Here is a 23,661-nt window from a genome sequence, read left to right as displayed (position 1 = left end):
CTTCTTCTTCTTATTTGTGTTAGCCAAATCTCAACTTTAATGATTTCGATAATGAAATCTAATTCTAGATTTGAATTAATTCAACCACAACATATAGACTATAAAGTGGAGATAGATTACCAACCTCCATCCATGCTTTTCTTGTGCTGAAGAAGATGTTGAATCCACTTTGATGATTCTCCTCTCCTTGACCTCAAGCCTTCTATGATTCTTTTAATGGATAAAGAATCAAAAACTTGTATATAAGTGTATATATATATGTGCGTATGTGCTGTGACTTTTCTGAGTATATAACTCGTTCTGGATTATGTTTTAATGAATGAGAGCACACATGTATTTATAGGTGCTGCATGCCTCTTCACGAAAAGTGGTGCCACTTCATTTCTATCATGCCATGCACTAACCGCTATGGATACGTTGATTCATCCATAATAACTACCATGCGGTTAAACTTTCTGTATTATACAAATACATGTATATTAACTGCTTCTCACCAACAAATATGTCGGTTGGTAAATGAGAATTAGTTTACTAATAAACTAATTAACATTTCCACACCATTCCACCGTGACACACATTCACTTTAATATTCAAATGTGTGTATACCAATTTCACACGTCCAATACGTACATGTAACACATATCTATGTGCATAATTAATTGCATGTATATATACACACTATTCTTTCATATAATATATATATATATATATATATATATATATATATATATTAATATCATAATTTAGAGATAGGAGAGGAGGGTTATCAATACACCCGATTCTAATTCTTTTATCGAAACCGATCCATCACGGTGTCATCTTTAATATTAGAATCCCTTTTAACTTTTAATATTATGAACTTGAACTTTAATTTAAACCAATAGATACATAGGTCATATAAGAATATAAATATTCTTACATTCGCTCATGATACTGAAGCAACACTAGCATTTATGGTAACTATTTTTGATCCTGGGTGTCTGCATCCTCTTCCAATTCCTTTCACCAAGCGATAATCATTTATGGATGCAGCCTTGCATTTTGCAGTGTTTCAATGCAGAGAAGTACTTCCTACTCTGCACCAAAAGCAGCATTTTCACCAACAATCAGAGATAATAGCACTTCATCAGAAACATAGCAACATCGTATCAGTTTGATTAGCAAAGCCTAATTATGCCGGATCAAATCACAAAATGATTATAAAAGCGGATTAAAACCAGCTCCAGACGTAGAACAAAAAATGCATCCATTTGAAGCCAACAGTTTATGCATTGCCACAATCACATGAAAGGTTGAAAAAGGAAAGAGAGCAAGAGCACAAATGATAATCCGATCGAAACCTGGCAACCGCATTTGTGCCGGGAATCAGCTGCTACAATTTCGATGGCGCACGCCGGCGAAAGCGAAGTCAAAGAGTCGCTGTTTGATTTCAGTTTGTGACACAAAATCGCTCTTCCTGCTTTTGCTTTTCCCTCCAAAAAAAAGGTGCAGCGCCTTGGGCGTTCCCGTAATAAGCGGATTACTCAGGGGTAGAATGGAGATTTCGGAAGATTCAGTTCATAACAGACAGCTCTGCCGAGGAAACGAGTTTTTATTAACTTCGGACCCAAAAACCTAAGCAAAAACCAACTTTTTTTTCCGAATCCTTTTGAGGAATCGGAGAGAAATGGACGCCAAAGAGGTAATCTCCGCCGCCGCAGACGCAACTACTTGTTTGTTTTTCAACAGGCAACAGCCGCACCAACTACCTAATTGATTGTGCTAACCGTTTTTCTTTTGTTGATTGCTTTCAAGTTCGATCCTTTTTGCGTTTGATCCCTATGCTTTCGGTGTGTTTTCTGAGTATTTTTGGAAAAATGCACTTCCTTTTTATGTTCTTATTCACTCTTTGAACAAGGTGTTCTTGATACTAATCTGAATTTTCGAAATGGGGTTAAGTTTTGATGAATTTCTCTAGGTATCTTGTTGAAATGAGCATTTTGTTGTTGTTTTGGACTAAAAGTTGTCTTCTTTGGTTGGTAATTTTGTGTGCAGAAAGTGATAGGATTGCAGAAGGCGTATGCTGATATAATATTGAACATATCCAAGGAGGCAGCAGCTCGGGTTATGTCATCCGAGAGGAGGGCCGTGCAGTATCAGCACGAGCTGAAGGTGGCGAAGGAGGAGGCGCTGCGGATGCTGTTGCACCTCAAGAAAATGATGGATGATAGGGTGAGCTATCTGATTTAAAGTTTCCATTTTTAGTTGGATTTTCTATGATTTTGATGTGTTTTGGAGATATGTGCATTGGTTGACAAGAGGCCGTGTTCGTTTAGAGTGTGACTGCTTTGTTTCTTGAAATGATTTTCTGATTGGAGGTGCTTGATTACCTATAGATTGATTTGTGATGTCTACCTATTCTTTCACCTTAACGTTTGTGTGTCGTAAAAGTTTCTTCTTTTTCATTCTTGATTCTTCAATTCAGAGGTGTTCCCGATTGAGTGTCGATTTCCAAATGTATTAATGTTGTGTTACCTATTTATGGCATTATGATGCTTGATTGCATTTGGCTAGCGAAATACTAGCACATTTTTCTTTTGTGAGTTTGTGTTGTGACATAACTTAAAACATTTTTGCATTTTCTGTTAGTTTCTTGTTTTGGTACCATTCCATCTACTGTAGCGTAAAATCCAGCACACAAACAAGAAACGTGCAGCGTAAAATCCTGCACGAAGGTGCAATCTTTTTTGCTTATATTTTGAACCACTTTTTCAGACTAGTGAGGCGGAAGCTGCAGCGCTGAATCAGCAGAAGAAGATTGAAGAACTGGAAGCTCAACTTCAAGAAGCTGAAGATATCGTCAACGATCTCAGGAAAGAATTGGGAGAGGTACAGGATGAGCTGGAAAGGTTAAAGAAAAGCAGTTTGCACAACGTAAATGAGGTGCCTACTACTATCTACTCTTATGAATCTAGTAAATATCATCATCCGAACAACGGATACGAATCTGCTGGAGCTTCTGAAATCACAATGCCTAACCCAAGGCAGCAAAAGGAATGTTCCGATTGTTATTATTTAGGCGAGAAAGATTGCACGTGCAGTTCACATATTAGGGATCGGGATTTGCCTTCAATAGCATTAAGAGTTAGCTATAAAGAGCCTGGGCTATATAGAAATGGCTGTACGCAGAGAATCCGTGCGTGTGAGGGGAATCTGTTGGACAGGAACAGCAACGAAGAGCGGGAAAAGGGTGGATACACCAGCAAAGATCCATCATTTGGGGCTAGAACTCAGAGTGAACTTGAGTACAAATTGTTGGCGGATGTTAAGTTAAGTAGTTTCCTACCTTTTCGTCGGAAAAGACAGAGATCTACTAAACAAAGAGAACCTCCTCCTGAGAAACCTGATCCGTTGCCAGAACTTTCATCAAGACATAATCTTGTTTCAGTCAAAGATGATGCTCACTCCAGTAAGAGACCTTCATCCGTAGCTCCAATACTCTGCACAGATGAAGTTGAGAACAAATGCATTGACCAGGAATGTGAAGGGTTGAAGGAAAAGATAGTGCCGTTAGGGGAAGAAACTGAGCTTGAAGAAAGTTTTTTGCCTTCTGTTTCTAAAGGGGATGTTGAAAATGGTGATATGCCAAGCCAACCCGTAAGGGAAAGAATCATCAAATACACATTTCAAAGGAAGCGCAAGAGAGGAAACCCGAACGAATCTGAAATGAAAGTGTCACTGTCACCTGAGGTAGAAAAGAGAAATGAAGATGATAAAAGTACTCGTAAGAACCAGCAGTCATCCAAGGCTAGCTTGTTGTCAGATTCATCCCGAGACAGTAGGCGATTGGCGCAAGTTGCTCGTCAGGTTAGTGAATGAAAACCTCTCAACTACGTTGCTTGTTTCCTGTTTGTGCATCCACTTGCCTGTTCATAGGAATATGTATTTTGTTATGAAGCATTTAATTCCTTTCTGATGAGTGCTGTATCATTACTTTCATAAATTTTAACTCTTTATTGTTTGCACTTAATCACCATTAACGGATGGTTTCAATGACTAGATCTCCTCTTATATCAAAATGTTTTTTGTATCAAACTCTAAACATCTTGTTAATATGGCGGTTGATCAATCTTGACACATGCTTATTACTTGTTCATCAATTTGGCAGCTTATATCCTTGTCTGAGAAGAAGTGGTGGCATTGAAAAGGCGTTTCGTGTGCTCGGTGTGTTTTGGAAGAGAGATGATGACAATCACTTGTAATCTTACAGCAGTAAGCTGCATTTTCAGAGAATGACATGAAATATATAATCTGCTGTAGTTGAATATTTTCAAAGTTAATCTAAAATAGTGTTTGCATTCTTCAATATGTATTCAATATTCATATTTTCTGAATGAAAAGATATGTTAGTCATGAGGTTTCACATTAGCAAAGTTGAATCTAATTTCACAGCACTATGTACATACAAATGATGATATAGTCATCATCCTAAATCAAGACAGATTATCACTACATATGAAAATGGATTACAAAATGCATCCACTCTACAACATTTTGAGCCACCGCAGTTGGAGCAACTCCGGCCAAAAGGCGGTGCATCGGCCTTTTCTTCATCTCTTCTCTCATTGAGTTGACAAACATAGCTCAAAACATTCTTGGTAAGGAAGAATGATGTCTGAACATCCTCAATCAAGCATGAACCTGAGGAGGGATTTCAGCTAGTGGGTTCATCACTATAACCCCACGCCCCCCATGGAGGGGACGCCTCCGGTTCTGCAACAGAAACCCTCTGCCACCGTCTTCGTTCTTACGAGGAATGCTGCCAGCTGCTGCAGTCGATGGAGAGGTTCCGCAAGAGGCAGACAGCGCTTGTGTCTTTCTGCGCAGCTTCAAGCTGAGGAAATCTGCACCTGGCAGCGAGCAGCACGAAGCTCCATTTATAGACATCTTCCCAGTGGAGGTGGCCAAGTCATACGAGATCTCATCCAGCGTGAGCTCTAAACCTTGCACACGCGCCTCCAATGACTGAATGCCTCTCTGTGAGCTCCCAATAAATCTCTGGATTACAAAACAATGATCAGCAAATCATAGCTTATAGAAAATGTAGTACATTTAGCACACAAAATATAACTACCTGAAGAATTTCCAACAAATTCGACTGCTGATTTTCAATCTGAACAAGCTGCTTCCTGATCAGAGCCAGGTCTTCACAGTCTCCCTGATTCCTACACATATCTCCGGTTTCATTACTAACTACAACACTATGATCCCGCTTCTCGTAGCTCTCACTAAACAGCGCCCTTCTGATTTCCGGATTCTCAAACCGCCTCCTCTCCTCTCCACCCACCCCATCCCCACGCTTATACCCAGAAACCGGCGTGGCAGAAGAGCTAATACGAGCTTCATCAGCAGCAGGAGAAACGTCTACTTTCGCGTTGGAGGGCTTCTTGCTATCCAATTTTCGGAACATTGGAGGACTAGTTCTGTTCCCATTGCTCCCTACAGAAGCTCTCCCCCTAGAGCCATGCTGGCTGATTTTATTCACTTGCGAAGATGGTTCGGTTTTCGAGCCAGCCCCAGTTTCTGCATACCGCCAAATCAATAAGAACACAATGAGGAATGCTGAAATCATCAAGTTATGTCAAAGATCATACCTTTAGATGAAACCTCAGCCGTTGGATCAGGAATCTCCTTCCAAGCTTCCACCATCAAATTCATACTCTCCCTCGCAGCCTTCACCTGATTATGAGAATCACACACACACACACTACAATTAACAGAATCCAAACCAATAAAAATCCGATCTTTATCCAAAAATCAGACAAAATCAAACCTTATCAAATCGCCTAGCTTCAAAAGTCTTCAAGCAAGAAGCTTTACATTCCGAAAGCGCATCTCTTTGACTCTCCACCGCCGCCACCTTCACCAGCGCCTCCGCAGCAGCCTTCCTTGCCGCCCAATCCTCGCTGCTCAAGAACTCCACCAAACACTTGATCAAATTCCTGACTCCGCCGCCGCTAAGCACTCCCTCAACCTCCACAATGCTCCCAAAGAGCGCCAAGATCGCACCTTTCGCCTTGAATCCATCGCATTTCGCGAGCTTCTCGAGCTTCGGCAGCAGCCTGCGGAGGCTCCCGGCGTCGGGGTGCGGGAAACCCTCGATCACCGCGGCGAGGCACAATGCGGCGCCGTTTTGGGCGCCGGCGTCCTGCTCGGAGAAGAGGGACTCGAGGAAGGGCTTCGCGAGGGAGGCGAAGGGAGGGGAGGTGAGGTGGGAGGCGAGGGAGAGGGCGGCGGCGACGCAGGCGGCGCGGACGGCGGAGTCCGGGTCGCGGAGGCGGCGGCGGAGGGAGGAGAGGATTTTGGAGAGGTGCGGCGAGAGGGCGTCGCGGTGGGCGGCGGCGAGGGCGGAGAGGAGGCGGAGGCAGTGGCGCCGGACGGGGGAGCGGTCGGAGGAGTCGGTGGAGGTGACGGAGGAGATGAAGGAGGGGAGGGCGGCGCAGGGGAGGCTCCGGGCGATGGACTCCAGCTCCACCGCCGCGGCGGCGTGGGTGTCCCTGTCGGAGAGCTTGTGGAGACACGTCAGCACGCGTTGCTTCAGCGCCTGCTTGCTGGAGCCCGACATTGCTGTTTTGGGAAGGAATTGGGGAGGGATTAGGCTGGAAGCGGTGGCGCCGGCGGCATCACGGTGGTGGGATTTGGTTGGGCAGTTTTTTATTTTTTTACTGGTTTGAGGTGATTGGTTATATAGTGGGATGGAGAGCTAAACGACGTCGTGGGGTTTGGATTATCCAAACGGTGTCGTACTAGTGTGGTTTCCCCGCCAGTGGGCATGTGCTTGTGAATTGATTAAAGCACTGATTATGGAGGGTTTTTGTTTCAAGTGGTAATTGGGGGATTAAGAAATGGAAATGAACTGGACATTCTTGTGTGGAATGTTTAATTGTTTAATGACTTTATTAAACTTGTGCACCATGTCATTATTTTAACCGAATTGCCACTCCTCTCGTGGACTTTTATGTTGTATGGACGAACTTATATTTTTTCCATTCTACTCTATCCCGAAAAAATTGTGAATATGAGAAAAACATCATCGCGGTTAACGTTTTTGAAGTTCAAACAATGTCTTTGGATGTTTCTGAATAAATAAAATGGACAATAGTACTCCTTCCGTCCCATTGAAAATACCCGTTTTTTGTTTTAGTTTGTCTCAATCAACTTCACTCATTATTAAAAATAGAAAGATCTTTTATATCTATCTTACTTCATCGTTCTTACTTTACTCTCTCAACTTAGCACGCAAAATAAAATTGTATAAAATCTCGTACCGCCCAAAGAAGTGATCATCTTCCTTAAGAGAGAGTGGATAATAAATAACAATAGTGTATGCATACACACCAACATTATCTATATTGATTACCATTGGCATGTTCAGAAAAGTAAAATGGACTATAGTAATAATTTAATAAGCAAGAATAGTGTATGTAGACACAAATAGTTGCATAAATTAAATGCAGCAAAAATATTGGTGAGAGTGGCTAAAAAGCTACAGATTGATTATGCATGTGAACTTTAGCCTTTAGCTGTAATTATATTGTAGTAAGACTTATAAAAATATTTCCTTTGTCAATATTTACTCCGTGACATAAAGTTGGAGGGCAGGGATATGTTCGAATCTAGCTAGAGACACCAGCATCGCTGACTATATAATTTCGACCTGTCGCAGATAAATCATAGTCTCGCTCCGTCTCCTAAAATTGGTTATTCTAGTTTTTAAAAACAAATTTTTTGGATATGATACAAATTTTTATGTAAAATTGAACGACATGCTTTACGGTTCACGTTACATGTTTAATTTCTTAGGATTTTCCATGTATCTAAAGTGGTCCTAAAATTCTAAACTTGATAGATATATAGATTGGTCCTAATTTAAGGAATTAAATGTGGAATTGAGGAACTATTTAGTGGCAGTTAAAAGCCGTTAATTTAGCATAATAATTTCATATGAACTAGTGTAGCATAGGTAGTAACCAACAATTTAATAGCAATCATGGTCGATCAATTTTTTCTTCGTAGGTTATTAGTTAGAGTCATGTGGTTCAATCCCTACGTACCCTTTTTAAATTTAAATAAAATAAAATAAAATACTATGAGTGAAAAAAGTTGACCAATTACTACTATTTACTTATCTTTTTGTTTGTCTGTCTATTTAAATATAAATTGGAAGTATATGAAAATTTCAATTATTTAGAATAGAGTTTCGAAATAATATGAAAACCAAACTCCAGTAGATATGTTCACATACCACCTAATTTTAAACACCACAGCCTAATAATTAGATGTATTTGGTTGAAACTTAAATAAGATATTGAAGACTACCTAAATCACTAGGGAGTGTTCTTCAATTTATTTATGGTTTAGATAAATTTGGCTCCACTTCAACATACGATCGAAAATAGGTTATAGTATTAAACATAAAGATATGCTTGCATATTAAATAACTAATTAAGACTTATGTATATCTAAGGTTGATTAATCGCACACAAACATGCAAATATGGGATTTGTCGATTAATCAAGTGAGCGGTATATATTAGAGTTGTAAGTGAAGAATAATACATTATGTTATTATTTCCGTGGAGCTAGGTCACTAGAGTTTGGTTTTTTGGTCATGTTTTTTTTTTCACATTGTTAATGTTGCTTTTGTTTGATTAAGTGATTAGGTCACATGTGTTTTTTTTTTTTTCTATTCTTGGTTGGATTTTTGATATTGTTTTCCGTTTGGATTTATACAATATGACTCTTGACCTTTTGTCATAAATATTTGCTTGTCGTCTATCGGCTCAAGCCCTTTTTCTTTAGTAAAAATATTTAACTATAACTTGTTGCTGTTGTGTTGCATTTTATTCTAACTAAATTGTATGCCAAAATTAATAGAAATAAATATATCAAATTTGTTTGAAACAGTTACTTCTAGGTGTAACTAAATGTGTGTCAAAACTCATAACTATGCAATGAATAATTCATTTAATTCATAGGTAGAGTCGAAAACGAGGAATACCAATACATCACATGGGATATATTATTAGGTAATTCTAGGAACATGATATGTTGGTTGAATATATATACTTCAATATTGTGTCAACATAGGAGTAAAGATTATTGAATTTTGGTAGTAGACATAATCCTTTCAACCGAACATATATATGGTTGACATATATAGGTCATTTAGATGAACCATCTCTCTCTCTCTCCTCACTTTTTGTATGGCCTAACTTGATCATCACACCCTCATTAATTTCATAGATCAAAAGTTATCATAAGAAAAAAAAAAAAATGAACATGGCATGTGGGGGTGGTTGGAGGGTAGAGTTTTCTTGTTGTTTAAAAATGAAATTTAAGAAATTACTACTAGTATTATTCTCAAGATAAATTAAATACATGTATACACCTTTATTCAGTGAATTTGATATTTTGGCAGTGAATTGATTTAACTCTGTATATATTATGAGGGTGATGTTTGGATGATGCATTTAATTTTAGATGTGAAACTTTATTTGATTTTTTATTTATAGATATGTGGTCATCACCATGAAGAGGTTGGATGATGGTTACAAAACGCGTGAAACAAATGCAATAAATTAAAGAGGAGTAAGCAATTCATCATTTCCATTTTGTCACACAAATTTACAAATCCACTCACTCACTAAATTATGAGTTTTTCTTGATGATGACTTCACATTTTAGAGTATCATGAATGTACCATGTTTGCTAAATGGAATATAAATGTTGGTGTTTCATGTATTCATAAATATTTTCATTCATATAGTTCCTCATAAAGGAAAGAAGCTTTAGCACCTTCAAAATCAAGAATTTCATATACATGAAAATAGAAGATTTATGTCCAAGAAGGCCACTAGCATTGTCCCATAAAAATATGGCAATTAATTTGGTACTTCCTACAAAGACACAATCTTTCCAAATTCTGATCATGCTATGGGCCACTACAACATAGCACTTGTACAATATTTGGATATTGAGCATTAACTTGTATGTCAAATCATGTAACTTTATATTTTGGTCAAATAAACCTACTAATATTTAAGTATCTTGATATGTGATATATATACGATGGGAGGCAGTAGAGATACAAGATACATGTTGTGGATGTGGACATGAGTCCAAGATTTGAAGAATGGGCACATAACATGGGAAGTCTTGATCCAAACAAATGAAGCAATTTGAAGAGACAAAAATCTAGTGATTGGGGTTTTTTTCTTTTGGGACATGGGATTCTTATCCTTGCACATACATGCATATAGTCATTCAGCTAGCATGCATGTGGTCATAAATATATCTGTATATAGGCAATGTTCTATGAATAATTAAAGAATAATGCATGATTAGAGATAAAATCTCAACCATTAGATTGAAAAATGGATAGATCAGATTTTATTAACTTTCAGATTTTGAAAACACAGAGGTCATTTTTAGATCATTTTAGTTCATATGATGGGTAACACAATCATATATATGCATACTTTGCAAGAATAGGGCATTCTATAGCCGTATTAGGTCATTACATTGTATAATTTGATCATTTCGTACTTGTTTCGTATCAGATTCAAACGACTTTCATAGTACGTCGGATTTCAAAAGAAAAACAATGCATTCCAATAAAACTTTTACTCTTGGAATAACCAAAACACCTTCAAATGACCTTGTGTGTATACATTAATGGTGAGTGAGATTTAGTTATTTATTGATCCTTGGGAAGAGAGAAGATCGTCAATTTAAATTCAATTAGATCACAATTTGATAAATACTAGTAGTACTTAAAGGCATCCTTGTGGAAAATTATTAAGTACTCCGTAAAATGACGTGTCAATGTGAAATAGTACGAAAAAAAATAAAATAAGAGAACCCTTCATTGAAATAATAGAGGACCTACTAGTTTTCGAGAATTTTCATAGTCTTGTATTATCATCATGCAAAAGCAAAATATTACAATTTCACATGCCAGCAAGTGCACAATCATGTTTTAGTCTTTGGACCCATTTCAAAATTCTCTCTCAAATTTGGCATGATTGAATACATAAATTATTGGTATCAAAAGATGTGACGATCGATGATGCATTCGAGTTCTTGCATAACTTTAGAATATACTTAATACTATAATATTTTGTTCAAGATAATTTCAATATATATGTATCCAACGCTTTGGGCCGTTGATTGCGGGCTTTGAGGCCCATTAAGCTAAATGTTTATTTCACTTTACAAAATAAGGGAGAGATGGTAGTTTATTAAAATATAAAAAAATCAATTTCAAAAAATGGGCAACATCTTTGTATCTCACCAAGTAACCAACTCAAAATCATAACTAATTAAAAAGCTACAAGATCAACATTGGATTGTGGTAAAGCAAGCGAGAAAACATAACTCTTCCTCCTCCCTCTTCATTCCAAGAGGCGTTGGTACCTGCACCAGGCAACACCGATTACGTAACAGAAAACAGAGGCAATGGTGCTTCCACCTACGGTCCAGAGCCATTCAGACATCCCATATAACTTGGGGTCGAAGAGCTCGATGCCAATGTTCATGCCAAACACCCCAGTCAAGGCCACAAACGCACCCACCACCAAAGTCGCTGTAGTGAGCACCACTCCCATTTGCAGCAGATGGTTCTGCTTGTCATCCAGCATTATGTTTATGTAGTCTTCTGTGTCGTCCACGTACTCTCTCAGCTACCGAAAAAACTCATCCAAATTAGTGTCATTTCCAAAAACTACATTTCTCACATTCTTGATGTTTGAGTGAAGAAGCCTTACAGCGGATAGCTTGTTCAACGTGCCTTCTATCTGTACGAAATATGCTTCTAGAATCATCTCGAGCTCCTCCACATCGAGACTCTTGATGCTAGAACTTTGCATGCTCGGAGCTTGCTGCTCGTCATCATCAAGTCCCATCTTTGCCTCGAAACTAGCCCTAATTATCAGAACAATTAAGTTAATTGACTTAATTTGATTAAAGTATGGAGTAAAATGGAGGTTTGATTTTGCCATACTGATCTGCTTCCTCATCTACCATGTCTTGCTCTTTGGTAGAAGAATTCTCAAGCGCCTCCTCCTCCTCTAACTTCTCTGTCAAATACATCTCTGCCATATCTTCGTCGTCATCGAGCAAATGCTCCAACTCATCCCTCACCTACATTACCCAGCCATTTTCAAAGGTTATGGTGCTGAAAACAAATACTTCAGACAGATTATTTCTACTAAGAAACAAACTTTTCCTATTTGTTCATGTCTTACGAATATCGATTAGCCCAAAGTTCTCAAAAGCAGCAGATGAATTTACCAAGCACTCCAATTGTCAAAACTACCCTATTACTAGTTTTTATAGAACTGATGAGTGTGTGTGTTTTGGGATGGGGAAACAGTGGGGGTTGTGAACTTAGCAAGCACTCCAAGCATACATAAGAGCTAATGGAAAATCTGCAATGGAGTTCATCCAAAGCAACAGTAGAAACACAAGTACCGCACAAACTCAAGCTAGTCGAAAAAGCATTTAAATCCAACATAGCTCAAACCTTCTGCACGCGCCCAGTTATTGCCACCAAACGGCTCTTAATATGTCGAACCCGGTCTAGATTGAGAGTGCTAATCTTGGAAGTGAGCTTATCCAATGCTGGATGAGCTTCTTGCTCCAGTCTTGTTGCCTAGTTCATGAATTTATACACACAACAATACAAATTAGTTACCAAAATCTAGACTAAAAAACAAGGGTTAATTGCACAAGATATCTATCCATACTTCATCATCCAAGCTACTGCAGGTAGCCTGGAGGCATGCCTCGAGGGCAACAAATTCGAATGGAAGAATCTTCAAAGCGTGCTCGTTCTCTCCTGTTTCCTCTGTATTCCACTCTTCTTTCTTTTGTTGGTAAGTATAAATTTGGTCACCACCATCTTCCTGTTCCGGCTCTTTTGAGCCGTAAAAATCTGTCCACACTGGTTTGTTTCCTTCATGTCCAGACTCCTTCAACGCCATATCATCAATGAGTTAGAAACTCATCACAACATATACTATTGCAGAAGTAAATCCCTAACCATCACACCTCCATTTCATGTCATCATTTTTTTACTAAAACAAAGGATTTGGAATTGATTTATTCCGTAGAATTCTAATTCCAATTCAATTCAATTCGAATTCAAATGCTACATGAACAGAACAGAACAAATTCAACTTGCAATACAAAAAAAAAATCCCTAATATTCACAATACATCACATCACCTCCCTCCCCAATTCAATCAAATTGAAGTCAACGATGAGAGAGAGAGAGAGAGGGAAGACCTGGGTGGAGAGGACAGCTTGTCGATGGCGAAACACTTGCTGAATTTTATCGACAAAAGGAGTAAGCAAAGGATCTTTGGAATTTTGAAAAATCATCTCTCGAGAAGTGATAATCGACCTGATATTCTCCAAATTGACGACGATCGCGCGCTCTCGGCCCAAGACGGTGGAGGGGTAGGAGAGGGCGGGGTCGAGCATGCGGAGATCTCGGCCGGGGAGACCAGTCCGCTGCATGATGGCGTGCTTGCCGGCCTCCACCACCTCCGCCTCCCCTGCGGAGTCCACCACCAGCCACGCCCGAACCCACGCCCCCTTCTTCCTCGCGCGCCCCGCTTCCGCTGAATCCACTGGATACCTCATTCTACCCGATTTCGAATACAATCCGTGAGTCTCAACCAAATTCTCAAACCCTTTTGCATGAAAATTCCACTTTCTTTTCTCTATTGTGACACTGTTTATGAATCAGCTGGGCGATTGACTCGATTCTATTGGACCGGGAAAACAAAGGTTAGGGTATTTTATCTCCACCCCAAAATAGCCCCACCCCGATTTTATTTTCATATACATAAATTCAGATTTAATCATTTTTAAAAATTATTGATACGGTGTAGGGACGCGTTCAAAGGACAACGCCTCTTAAAGTAACATCATACCACTATTCCTAGCCAATTATTTATACACGTGGACGAATAATTAGCTGTCATGTGGCCATCATAAAAAAATGCTCAAAGGTAAATTTTTTCTACCAGCAATATCCAATACACTATATACTAATATTGTTGTCTAGCGTTTATACTATTGTCACGTAGTAACTAGTATTGTTCTTTATTTAGTGGAGAGATTAATTTAGTTTGTTGATTTTTTTTTCTTAGTGAACAATAAAATAAGGATTTGGACAATTGAGACCATCTTCAACTGTACTCCATAAATGAGTTTTGGTGTAAAAATCTTCATCAATCATACACCAAACTCAAATCCATTTTTAGTTTTTTTGTGAAACAAGTACCAAATATGGTGTTACTGCAGAAATTTTGTGAGACAAAAACCAAAAAATGGTGTAAATTTTGAATTTGGTATGAATGATTGGAGTAAAACTACTTTTTGGTGTGACGTATACTCAAAAATGAGTTTGAGTTTGGTGTAAATGGTTGGAGATGGTATGAGTTGGAACATTTTTGGGTAAATGTTCACTCTTTTATGTCATTTTTTGCTCTTTTTTTACATTTATACCACTTGAAGGCATTTCAGTCTTTTTCAGTGATACTCAGGTGCTCAAGCTTATGACATAATATCATTCAATGTACTCTAACATTGTTAAAACATTAAACAATTGACCATCTTTTGTTATTACAATGTGTTTGAGAGCTTCTTGCTTTGCTGAAACCATGATACTACTTGCTTGTTAAAATATTACTGTTTTAATTCTAAACCGGCGAATTTGCAACCATTGAGTTGGTGGATTTGGCTTTTCATATGAGAAATTCCCAGTAACAAGATTTCTTCTAAATGTACATTAGTCTTTTAGAGAGTTTGGAAATTATTGGCAACTGTTTCTCTTAGAAATAGGAGATTATTGGCATCTGTACTGTGCTGTATTGTTGTACAAAGATTAGAGTATTTATCAACTAGAGAGAGATGCCAAATCTGTCTTACCAAGTGAGATGTTATTGATGTATTTTGGGGTGCAATTTAGCTCCACCCATATTATTCAAAAAAACCAAAACTTCAATTCTTGAAGTAGGCTGCAATGCAAGAACCAGACCTATGCTCAAGAGGTAGTGTCTTCCACCACTTAGCAAAAGTAGAACCCTCCAAAAACACATCTCTCCCCACCCATCCATCCCTAACCCATCCAAACAACTCTTCCTCCAACCTCAAAACCTCACCCTTAACCTCCTCATACCCCTTCTCCCTCAGCTCTTCCACCTCCGCCCAAAACGTCGTCTCAGCGCTCCCCCCGGCCCCCATCCCCTCCGCGTGCTCCCTCCACTTCTGCGTAAACCTGTACCTCTTCGGCCTCGCCTTCACCATGTACGGCCCCGTGTCCTCGTTCAGCAAATGCCCATAGTAGTTTGCGATGTCCAGCGGCTCCATCAGCCGCCTAAACAACGTCCCTAGCTCCACCCACTCCTTCCGCCCTTCAAACCCGTCTGGCAGCTCGTATCGCTTGATCATCTCCACGATCTCGTCCCATATCCCCGAGAGCTCCTGCCTCTTCACATTGGCATTGAAGTCAGTTATGTCCTTTTGGAGTTTGAATGTGTCATAGTAGCCAATCTTCCTAATCTCACAGCTGGTTTTGTAGTCATGTATCTTTTTCAGTGCTTCTTTGATGCTGTCTCGGTTGGAGTCTATTCTCCTCTGGTTCTCCATCCTCTGCCTCTCCAGCTCCCCCGCTGCACGAAGGCATAGCCGCGCTTGCGCCATCTGAAAATCGAATACAAAAGCATCAAGATCATGTGTGTGTCACTAATTATTTTCATAATTCCGCTAGTAAAAATAGTTAGCAGCGGATTAGCAGCAGATCTACGCCCGTGCTAAAGCTTAAATTTCGATACCAATAGATTTAGCAACGGATTGAGTAGAACATACAATGCCAAGATCATTGAGTGCAGCTGAATATTTGGAAGTGGAATGAGCCTCTAAAGGGATATTCACAAGGCTGTCTAAATATGTCACATCTTGCATATTTAGGCTCTCTTGCAATTCACTTTCATATAAAAAATGGTCTCTCATCATTTTACACAAAAACTCTGTGTTCTCCTCCTCAGGGCTGAGCTGAAGGCAGAAGAAGAACAACTGCAGCACGGCGTCCGGATTGTCCACCACGACGAGCTTCCCATTCCCGGGGCAGAAGATAAAGGTCCCGAAAGGGCGGTAAGGGCTGAGATCAACTATGCTTGCAACAGTCTCCAGGAGCAAACTGGTGCAGCCCTTGAGGATGCACGCGGCGTGGCTGGCCACGGACAGCGCGTTCCTCATGACCGAGAGGAGGAAGCCGGACGCTGCAGAGGAGTCCTGCAGGTGAAACTGTGATCTCGGGTTGAGAGACTCGAGGACAGCCTGCAGCCACGGCTGGATGCTCGAGAGAGGGGTTAGGGTTATCCGTGGCACGACGTCGTGCCTCATCACAAAGTGGAAGAAGCAACGGGACCAGTTCTCACGCCTCAGAGCGTGCGAGAAGACGTGGTTCCCGGCTAGAGGTGATCCGAAAGTTACACAGAGTGGCATTGTCTGAGAAGGATTGGATCTTATGTGCTTCTCAAAGCACCAAATGGCTGCCAGGACAGCCGTTGCACCTCCCGATGAGTGCCCGGTGAAGATGATCTGCTTTCCCTCAGACATAGCTTTCTCCACCTGAGATTCATTTCAGAAATGACATGATAATCTCTGGCAAAGAAATGGTTCATTTCAGAACTTTTCTTGAAGTCAGAATATCAGTTTGCAATTACATTTATATAAGTTGGTATCATAAAACATAATAGTTCGCTTAGTCATGTATATCAATTTCATGAACTGATATATTTTGTGATGTCAATATATCATTTATCGTATATGATTTTCAGTTGTCAAAGTTCTCATTGGAACCGCCGCTTTCTGGCAATTAAGATCATCTAACTCAAACTAAAACAAGTTCAAGAAAACAATTACTATCTAAAAACAGACTCCAAATCAAAGATTATACCTCAGTTGCAAGTGATGATCTATTCAATAAGGCCTCAAACCTCCTAGCAAAAGCCTCATTAACCAAACCAATCTCTTCATTGCCAACACTTCTTATACATGGAAACATGGAGACATCAACCTTAACTTCACCAAAGGGATCCCTAGTGTACCAGTCATCCACACACCATGATCCGGGGAAGGCCAAGAAAACATCGGTGGAGCCCCGGGTTTTTTCGTGGAGGTATGGCTTCCCCTTGTCATGAGCCTTCAAGGACAATCTGCAAGCCCTTTGAATCACATCCTCTCTCAGTCCTAACCGCTCCCCTAGCCTCCCTTCAACCATCTTCTTCTATGCAAGTTTGTGAACAAGTTGAGGATCAAATGGTGATGAGATGCTTGAAGCTGGGATTTAGATATATTGGGATGAAGGTGTGTGGAAGTTGCTGTAATTGGATGGATAATGATGATGATGATGATGCTAATGATGATGATGGTGATGATCTTCATTGACTTGGATTCCTGCTGGACTTGAGAGTGTTCAAAATGAGATGAGAAAGCAAAAAGTGAATGGAATTTATGTGTTTCTTCGAAATTTCTTGGAAAGTGCTCAACTGAAGTGCTTGGTTTTTCATGCTAAAGTTGTTCACACTTTCATAATTTTTTTTGACAAAACATGTGTTTTATATTAGTAGAGGCCCATTTCGGACCAAATTCTCCTCCATTTACACTGATTAATCAAAGTTTGTAATGATATATTCCTTATGTCCCATAAAAGTATACGAACAATTTCGTTTTAAATAACATAAACAGTTTTTTTATATTATCCACCACAAGTTGCTATCATAATTTATTTATAATTAATATACAATTAAAAATATATAGGAACTGAGACAGATTTTTTTGTTACTACCTATTTCTTTTTAAATAGTAGCTATGTTTTGAAACTATATGGATTTTAATATAGTTATTGATAAAGTATAGTATTCCTAATGGATAAGAAAATATTATTAGTGGATAGTAGGATCCACAAAATATATATAAAATCGTTACTTTTAATAGTATAAATTTAAAATAAAATATTATATAAGGATAATATTATTGTTCGAAAGTTTTCTAAATCAGAATTGTGCTTAATATTAAGGAATAAGTCAAACTGAATTACATGCTATTTTTAAAAACGGAGATACTAGTAAATAACACTATATACTTTCTCCACTCACAAGTCACATAGTACAAACTAAATTTCTTGATGTTTGTATTCAAATATTTGTTCATATTTTCATGGTAAGGAATAAATAAAATTTAATTAGGAATTTATATATTCAAACCGCGAGTAATAAAAATATAAAACTAGCATGATTTGTGGAAATCCCCACAAAATCAATCTTAAACATGGGACAACAAAAAATCTGATTTTCCAAACAAAATTTATCAAAAGTTTTCATCCACATGACCAGAGCTCTTTACTTTTTCTTTACTTTCTTTTTTTTCTCTTTGATTTGTATATGAAAAATTGGTATCAAACCACATTTCTACTTGTGGTAAATAAACATAGGAATAGTTATCTTCTGCAAATAGACACTCCTTTTCTAAAGAGAGATCTACAAAAATTTCAGTTCTGCCAAATACACTAAAAAGCAGTGAAGCTTCCATTGTCAACTGTCAGCTTACACACAACAGATGCAGATTCAACTATTTACCAGAAAATCACCCCATCCCTATTTTCCTAAATTTCTAAGAACCTAATAATGTTAAAAAATAGAAAATCTGAGGCAGCACCAACCATCCAAAAATCAGCATCCACATTTCTCCAGTCTCAGCTTTCATGCACAATCACAGGCTCCTCAAGAGCCCGAAACGTCGAGGAGCAGGCGGTCGCGAGCAGCGTCGGCCGCTTCCTGAGAGGCCGGCAGTCGCAAGAATCATCGGGCGTCTTCCTCTTGCGCCCGACCTCCCTCTCCTCCTCCCCTCCTCTCAACATGAAATCCCTCAGCCTCTCCACATCCGAGAGCTGCACCGGCTTCATCAGAAAGTCCTCGGCACCTTCTTCCAAACACCTAAACCACAAGCAAAGAACATATGAGGGTTTAGGGCTTAATCCAAATACAATAAATATCAATGAGCACTTGCAATTTCTTAAATTGTACTAGTATCCATAATCAAGACTAGTTGATGACAGATCTGATATATATGTGCAATTCTTGAAATAAGGTTTGAGTCAGAAAGTAATCAAAATACTAAGTCATATATGGAAAAGAGGCCTTTTTTATGGAAAAAACAGAACCAGTCATATGTTCAACTCACTTAAAAAAAACCTAAATCAGTTTCTTCAAAACAAGAAAAAGGGGGCCTAAATCAATGAGAAAATACCTATCAATTCGAGCCAAAATGTTCTCAGATGACATGATAACTACCGGTATTTGCCTCAGCTTGGTGGAGCCCTGCCAAAAGAGGAAGAAATACAACATGTTATCATCTAAAAGATGCAGATAAAAACACAATTCATTCTCCAAAATCGAGGCAAATTTTGATCCCTCGAAAGATATCAAATTCCAACCTTAATCTTTTTGAGAAGTTCATATCCAGTCATTCCAGGCATAGAATAGTCCGTGATAATCAAATTCACCTTCAACTCCTGAAACAAATACTCATACATCAGAATCCAATATTCTGCTACAGACACAGTTATAAGATAACATATCTTTCTGTTACAGAGCAAGGTTAAGCAAAATTGAGACTGACCCAGCTCAAAATCCAGATTTTTTCAACAACCCAAGTGAATAAAGATTCAATTTTTAAATCGATGATACAAACATTGAACAGCAAAGGAACAAATTCGGAGAAATATTTTGTATGTTCTTACATCAAATCCAATAGAGCTTCTATCCCCATCTATCCCCAAATACTGCAAAGCTCTACTCCCACTGTCCACAGCAGTCACTGCAAATCACAATCAAAGCAACTTTAGCAACCAACCAAAACAAAATCACACAAACACAGAGAAGAAACACACACACACACACACCTTTGCAGCAAGAAATCTTGAGCAACCGCTCGATGACCTTCCGATCAATAATACTGTCATCCACAGCAAGAACATGGAATTCTTGATCACCGCTTGAAGAGCAACCGCTCCCGATATCTTCAACAGCCATTTTCGTCTTGTGGGCTTTTCCACAAACACCTCAGCTGCCTTAAATGAGTATCGAAATTATCAGTGAAATCTCCCACAGCTCGATTGCAACAATAAATGCCTGGGAGCGGAAGAATATACGTTCGGAAAAAGAAAGGCAGAGTGTTGTATATATATATGGGGCGGTGGCAATGAATGGTGGGATTGGAAGATCACAGAGAGAGAAAGAGATCTGCTTTAGGGAAACGAAAAGGCAAAAAGCAGAGACAGGGGAAATCTTTGCAAATCTAGTTGGAATTATATCCGACTTGTCGCTTGCATCTGACAGTTTCAACTCCTCTTGAAACACAATAAAAAAAAAATCAAGATTTTGCCATTATTTTGTTGGTTTAATAATGATTTTGGGACAGCGGTGTACGGGCGATGGTTGCCGTGTGAAATTCGGTCTGATTTCATGTCTGCTGAGGTGAAAAATGAAATCTTGCGGTGTGAAAAGGTGAAAAAAGGGAATAGTGAAAAATGAAACCGAGTGGTCATTTCTGGTTGACTAGCCTTGGATCTTGAGCTTTGATTGACTACACCTTTTCATTCAATTCTTCTTTTCTCATTTCTATATTTAGTTGAAGAATTAATGTTTTTTAATGTGAAATTTAATCCTATCTCCATTCAAATAAAAAAATTATCTTAATACTTTGATAACATGAATTTTATATATAAAGCCGATAAAATATTAAAAATAGAGAAAAAATTTATTAAAATGATCATGAATTGTGAATTAGAGAGAACAATTTACTATAACAACAATTTTAATGAAAATTTCAAAATGAAAAATTTGCTTCTTTTTGTGGACATACTAATCTAGTGTTGGGAAACATAGGAGCAGTATGAAATGAAATTGATGAAGTTGACAAATATAGAAATTGACCAAATAAGATTTGAGTATGGAGTGGGATCAAAAAACATTTTGGCATACTAATATGAAACATATTAAAATAATTTTATAATCTCCTACAACATTTTTAATAAAATTCATCAATAACTAAATTCTAATGCATAACTAAACACAAAAATTATATTTAGATACCAATTATGTTATTTTTAGATCATTTTAGTTTATTGCAGTCCCTACCGCTTAAACTAAAATGATCATATAATAATCTAATTGGTATCTAAAAATATGTTCATAAACACAAAAGTCATTTTTAGATACCAATTAGATTATTTTTAGATCGTTTTAATTCATTACGGTCCATACCGTTCGCTTAAACTAAAACGATCTTATAATAATCTAATTGGTATCTAAAAATATGTTAATAATCTCATTCTTCGATTTTAATCTATGGTTAATAGATTTAGTCTCTAGTTATTAGAATTTAGTTACTATGAGTATTTTTTAATCACTACCTGTATCTATATTCTTCTCATATAAGGAATTAATAGCCAAATTTCAAATAGATCACCCCCATCCTGTTACGAAATGTTTTCAGAAGGTGTCAAAATAATACTATGAATCGGTCTAGTTTGCATAACAATAATAACATAGACCTTCAACCCTTCTTTCATAGCTAGTAGTAGTTGACTTGACTCAACACTAATGTCTCAACTCTCAACTCACTTCAATTCAACAATATCTTGTATTCTTGATCAGTAAAATAAGAGGTTCTTTCAAGCTTGCAATTATCATCATTATTCTATGACTTTCAAAAAAAAAATAGGATCCGAAGTCATATTCAAAGACATGAGTTAAATAGACACGTCATTAAATCTTGTATTTAACTCCATCTTCTCTTGAAGTAGTAGCATGACTTTTGAAAATGTATGCATAGAGATAAAATAAGTGGCAAGATAGTAAAATATAAATAGTGACATTAAAGCTTGCTCCGCTATAATTAAAAGGCATTTTAATGTTGGTAATGTGTAGTGACCATCATTTCATGAGGTTTTATATATGTATAATTGTTGGGACTTTCTTGTGTTGTTTAATGGGAGACCCTATCAAAACTAAAAGTCACTAGTTTATTCATGATTTTAATTCGATAATCTATGCTTTCAAATCTAAATTAAATATACTGAAAAATACAACTGTATTTGATTATTATCTACATAGAGTCTATACATATTGCACATTATAATTTTATATATATACAATAAATTTTTTAAAAAGTACATATAAACTTTAAATGTTAAATTTAAATTCAAAAAATTATGAATGAGTTTAGGTCAATATACCTTCAAGGTTTAAGGGATAAAATGAGAAAAAAAAAAAAAAAAAAGTTAACAGTAATATAAATGTAATATAATTAATATTAATTTTTAAACATTAATTTGTGATGAATTAAAGTCCATTATCTTCAAATATTTTTCATCAGATTCGATGAATGAGATTGATCCATCATCTTAAATTTACCTATTAATACGTGGGCCACACTTTATAATGAAATCTCACTCTTTTGAATAATGAACTTGAAAACCGTGTCGCGTAGAATGGAAGTCAAAAAATACTATGAAAATCAAACACAAAATACACGATCAATCATTCCCTTAATTATAAAAATAATTACATATAGAAAAATAGAGATCGAATCTCATGTTCTAGATTACTATATGGAAAAATAAGCCGAATTTAGTTGACTATGAGCATGAAGATTCGAGAAAAAAAAGTCCTAAAAAGATGAAGTAAACCGGAGACTGGGTTGAAAACTAAACCGGAGACCGGGTCAATGAAAAGTAGAAAAACCGGCGGCTTGAAAGAAGATGAAGAAAGGCCACTGAACAAGACACGTGTTTTGTGTTGCCAAACATGACGTCATCAGTATCTAGGACTTTAGATTTCGGTCCCACTCAAAAGATTCTCACAATCAAATCTCGATTCTAATTAAATTCCAACTAACAAATCTAAGTCATTAATTCCTTAAATACATTTATGAAAAAGATAGGGATCAAATCGAAATATATTCCCCATTTTCAAGTATAATTGAATAAAATCCCACTACTTTTTTTTTATAAATATTATCCAAAACACATTTACTATTTTTATGACACCCGCAATGCAGCCACTCCAAACCTGCACCCCTAACGCGGTTGCATTGCACACCCGTTTCTCCTCCAGCTGCCCACCATTTCTCCTCGATCGCAGCTGATTGTGCGTTACTAAGAAAATTTTTTTTATTATTATTATTATTAGTTTTTATTTATTTAAATATACCCATTTTTTCCTTAAAAAATCATATACTATGATGGAGACATGGAGTACTCATTTTCACGCTCTACTCTCGTTTTTATATTTCTACAAATTTGTCAAATATAGATCATAGTGCTCAAGCAGCGTTCATGGCATTGGTTAGATAGTATTTCCTCCATCCGACAATAAATGCTTCTTTTTTTATTAGCTTGAATTTTAAGAAATTGTAAGTTAGTCATGTATGTCCTACTTTTTTATATTTATTGTATATGTTATTGAATGTGAAGTCCATTTGCTAAAAAAATACTCTCTCTATTCTCAAAGAGTATGAACATTTAGTCTGACACAAATTT

At 37.6% G+C, this 23,661-nt stretch overlaps 5 protein-coding genes across 5 annotated transcripts; 1 reads left to right on the top strand and 4 right to left on the bottom strand.

Annotated features, from left to right (window-relative positions):
• Positions 1 to 1,598: 1,598 nt before the first annotated feature.
• Positions 1,599 to 4,395, top strand: LOC125213712. Its single transcript, XM_048114399.1, has 4 exons — positions 1,599 to 1,681; positions 2,035 to 2,211; positions 2,755 to 3,846; positions 4,148 to 4,395. Exons 1-4 carry the CDS (start codon positions 1,667 to 1,669, stop codon positions 4,181 to 4,183), a joined length of 1,320 nt encoding a protein of 439 aa, XP_047970356.1. The 5' UTR covers positions 1,599 to 1,666; the 3' UTR covers positions 4,184 to 4,395.
• Positions 4,350 to 6,711, bottom strand: LOC125213710 (TORTIFOLIA1-like protein 3). Its single transcript, XM_048114395.1, has 4 exons — positions 5,813 to 6,711; positions 5,634 to 5,718; positions 5,114 to 5,562; positions 4,350 to 5,037 (listed from the first exon to the last, which is right to left on the bottom strand). Exons 1-4 carry the CDS (start codon positions 6,602 to 6,604, stop codon positions 4,669 to 4,671), a joined length of 1,695 nt encoding a protein of 564 aa, XP_047970352.1. The 5' UTR covers positions 6,605 to 6,711; the 3' UTR covers positions 4,350 to 4,668.
• A 4,499-nt stretch (positions 6,712 to 11,210) lies between these two features.
• Positions 11,211 to 13,837, bottom strand: LOC125213713 (magnesium transporter MRS2-3-like). Its single transcript, XM_048114400.1, has 6 exons — positions 13,329 to 13,837; positions 12,788 to 13,012; positions 12,565 to 12,693; positions 12,043 to 12,182; positions 11,807 to 11,963; positions 11,211 to 11,722 (listed from the first exon to the last, which is right to left on the bottom strand). The coding sequence occupies exons 1-6, from the start codon at positions 13,686 to 13,688 to the stop codon at positions 11,435 to 11,437; spliced, it is 1,299 nt and encodes a 432-aa protein (XP_047970357.1). The 5' UTR covers positions 13,689 to 13,837; the 3' UTR covers positions 11,211 to 11,434.
• A 1,136-nt stretch (positions 13,838 to 14,973) lies between these two features.
• LOC125213709 (protein EDS1B-like) lies at positions 14,974 to 17,615 on the bottom strand. Its single transcript, XM_048114393.1, has 3 exons — positions 17,014 to 17,615; positions 15,921 to 16,685; positions 14,974 to 15,755 (listed from the first exon to the last, which is right to left on the bottom strand). Exons 1-3 carry the CDS (start codon positions 17,335 to 17,337, stop codon positions 15,054 to 15,056), a joined length of 1,791 nt encoding a protein of 596 aa, XP_047970350.1. The 5' UTR covers positions 17,338 to 17,615; the 3' UTR covers positions 14,974 to 15,053.
• Positions 17,616 to 18,560: 945 nt separating this feature from the next.
• On the bottom strand, positions 18,561 to 20,488 carry LOC125213718 (two-component response regulator ARR5-like). The gene is made up of 5 exons (XM_048114408.1): positions 20,020 to 20,488; positions 19,858 to 19,934; positions 19,552 to 19,629; positions 19,365 to 19,435; positions 18,561 to 19,051 (listed from the first exon to the last, which is right to left on the bottom strand). The coding sequence occupies exons 1-5, from the start codon at positions 20,147 to 20,149 to the stop codon at positions 18,811 to 18,813; spliced, it is 597 nt and encodes a 198-aa protein (XP_047970365.1). The 5' UTR covers positions 20,150 to 20,488; the 3' UTR covers positions 18,561 to 18,810.
• Positions 20,489 to 23,661: the final 3,173 nt, after the last annotated feature.

The sequence above is a fragment of the Salvia hispanica genome, chromosome 3, assembly GCF_023119035.1.
Source record: "Salvia hispanica cultivar TCC Black 2014 chromosome 3, UniMelb_Shisp_WGS_1.0, whole genome shotgun sequence".
Taxonomy (NCBI): domain Eukaryota; kingdom Viridiplantae; phylum Streptophyta; class Magnoliopsida; order Lamiales; family Lamiaceae; genus Salvia; species Salvia hispanica.
The sequence above is the reverse complement of the archived record's forward strand: the minus strand, read 5'-3'. Positions and strand labels throughout refer to the sequence as shown.

Excerpts from the sequence above, each read along its gene's own strand:
- LOC125213712 (XM_048114399.1), top strand. Across the intron at positions 2,212-2,754 it reads AGAAAATGATGGATGATAGG|ACTAGTGAGGCGGAAGCTGC; the intron begins GTGAGCTATCTG and ends CCACTTTTTCAG. Across the intron at positions 3,847-4,147 it reads TGGCGCAAGTTGCTCGTCAG|CTTATATCCTTGTCTGAGAA; the intron begins GTTAGTGAATGA and ends TCAATTTGGCAG.
- LOC125213710 (XM_048114395.1), bottom strand. The coding sequence starts at position 6,604 with ATGTCGGGCTCCAGCAAGCAGGCGCTGAAGCAACGCGTGCTGACGTGT. Across the intron at positions 5,719-5,812 it reads AAGCTAGGCGATTTGATAAG|GTGAAGGCTGCGAGGGAGAG; the intron begins GTTTGATTTTGT and ends TCTCATAATCAG. Across the intron at positions 5,563-5,633 it reads GGCTGAGGTTTCATCTAAAG|AAACTGGGGCTGGCTCGAAA; the intron begins GTATGATCTTTG and ends GGCGGTATGCAG.
- LOC125213713 (XM_048114400.1), bottom strand. The coding sequence starts at position 13,688 with ATGAGGTATCCAGTGGATTCAGCGGAAGCGGGGCGCGCGAGGAAGAAG. Across the intron at positions 12,694-12,787 it reads GCAGTAGCTTGGATGATGAA|GCAACAAGACTGGAGCAAGA; the intron begins GTATGGATAGAT and ends TTCATGAACTAG. Across the intron at positions 12,183-12,564 it reads TAACTGGGCGCGTGCAGAAG|GTGAGGGATGAGTTGGAGCA; the intron begins GTTTGAGCTATG and ends TGGGTAATGTAG.
- LOC125213709 (XM_048114393.1), bottom strand. The coding sequence starts at position 17,337 with ATGGTTGAAGGGAGGCTAGGGGAGCGGTTAGGACTGAGAGAGGATGTG. Across the intron at positions 16,686-17,013 it reads GATCATCACTTGCAACTGAG|GTGGAGAAAGCTATGTCTGA; the intron begins GTATAATCTTTG and ends AATGAATCTCAG. Across the intron at positions 15,756-15,920 it reads CACTCAATGATCTTGGCATT|ATGGCGCAAGCGCGGCTATG; the intron begins GTATGTTCTACT and ends TTCGATTTTCAG.
- LOC125213718 (XM_048114408.1), bottom strand. The coding sequence starts at position 20,149 with ATGGCTGTTGAAGATATCGGGAGCGGTTGCTCTTCAAGCGGTGATCAA. Across the intron at positions 19,935-20,019 it reads CAAGATTTCTTGCTGCAAAG|TGACTGCTGTGGACAGTGGG; the intron begins GTGTGTGTGTGT and ends TGTGATTTGCAG. Across the intron at positions 19,052-19,364 it reads ATTTTGGCTCGAATTGATAG|GTGTTTGGAAGAAGGTGCCG; the intron begins GTATTTTCTCAT and ends CTTGTGGTTTAG.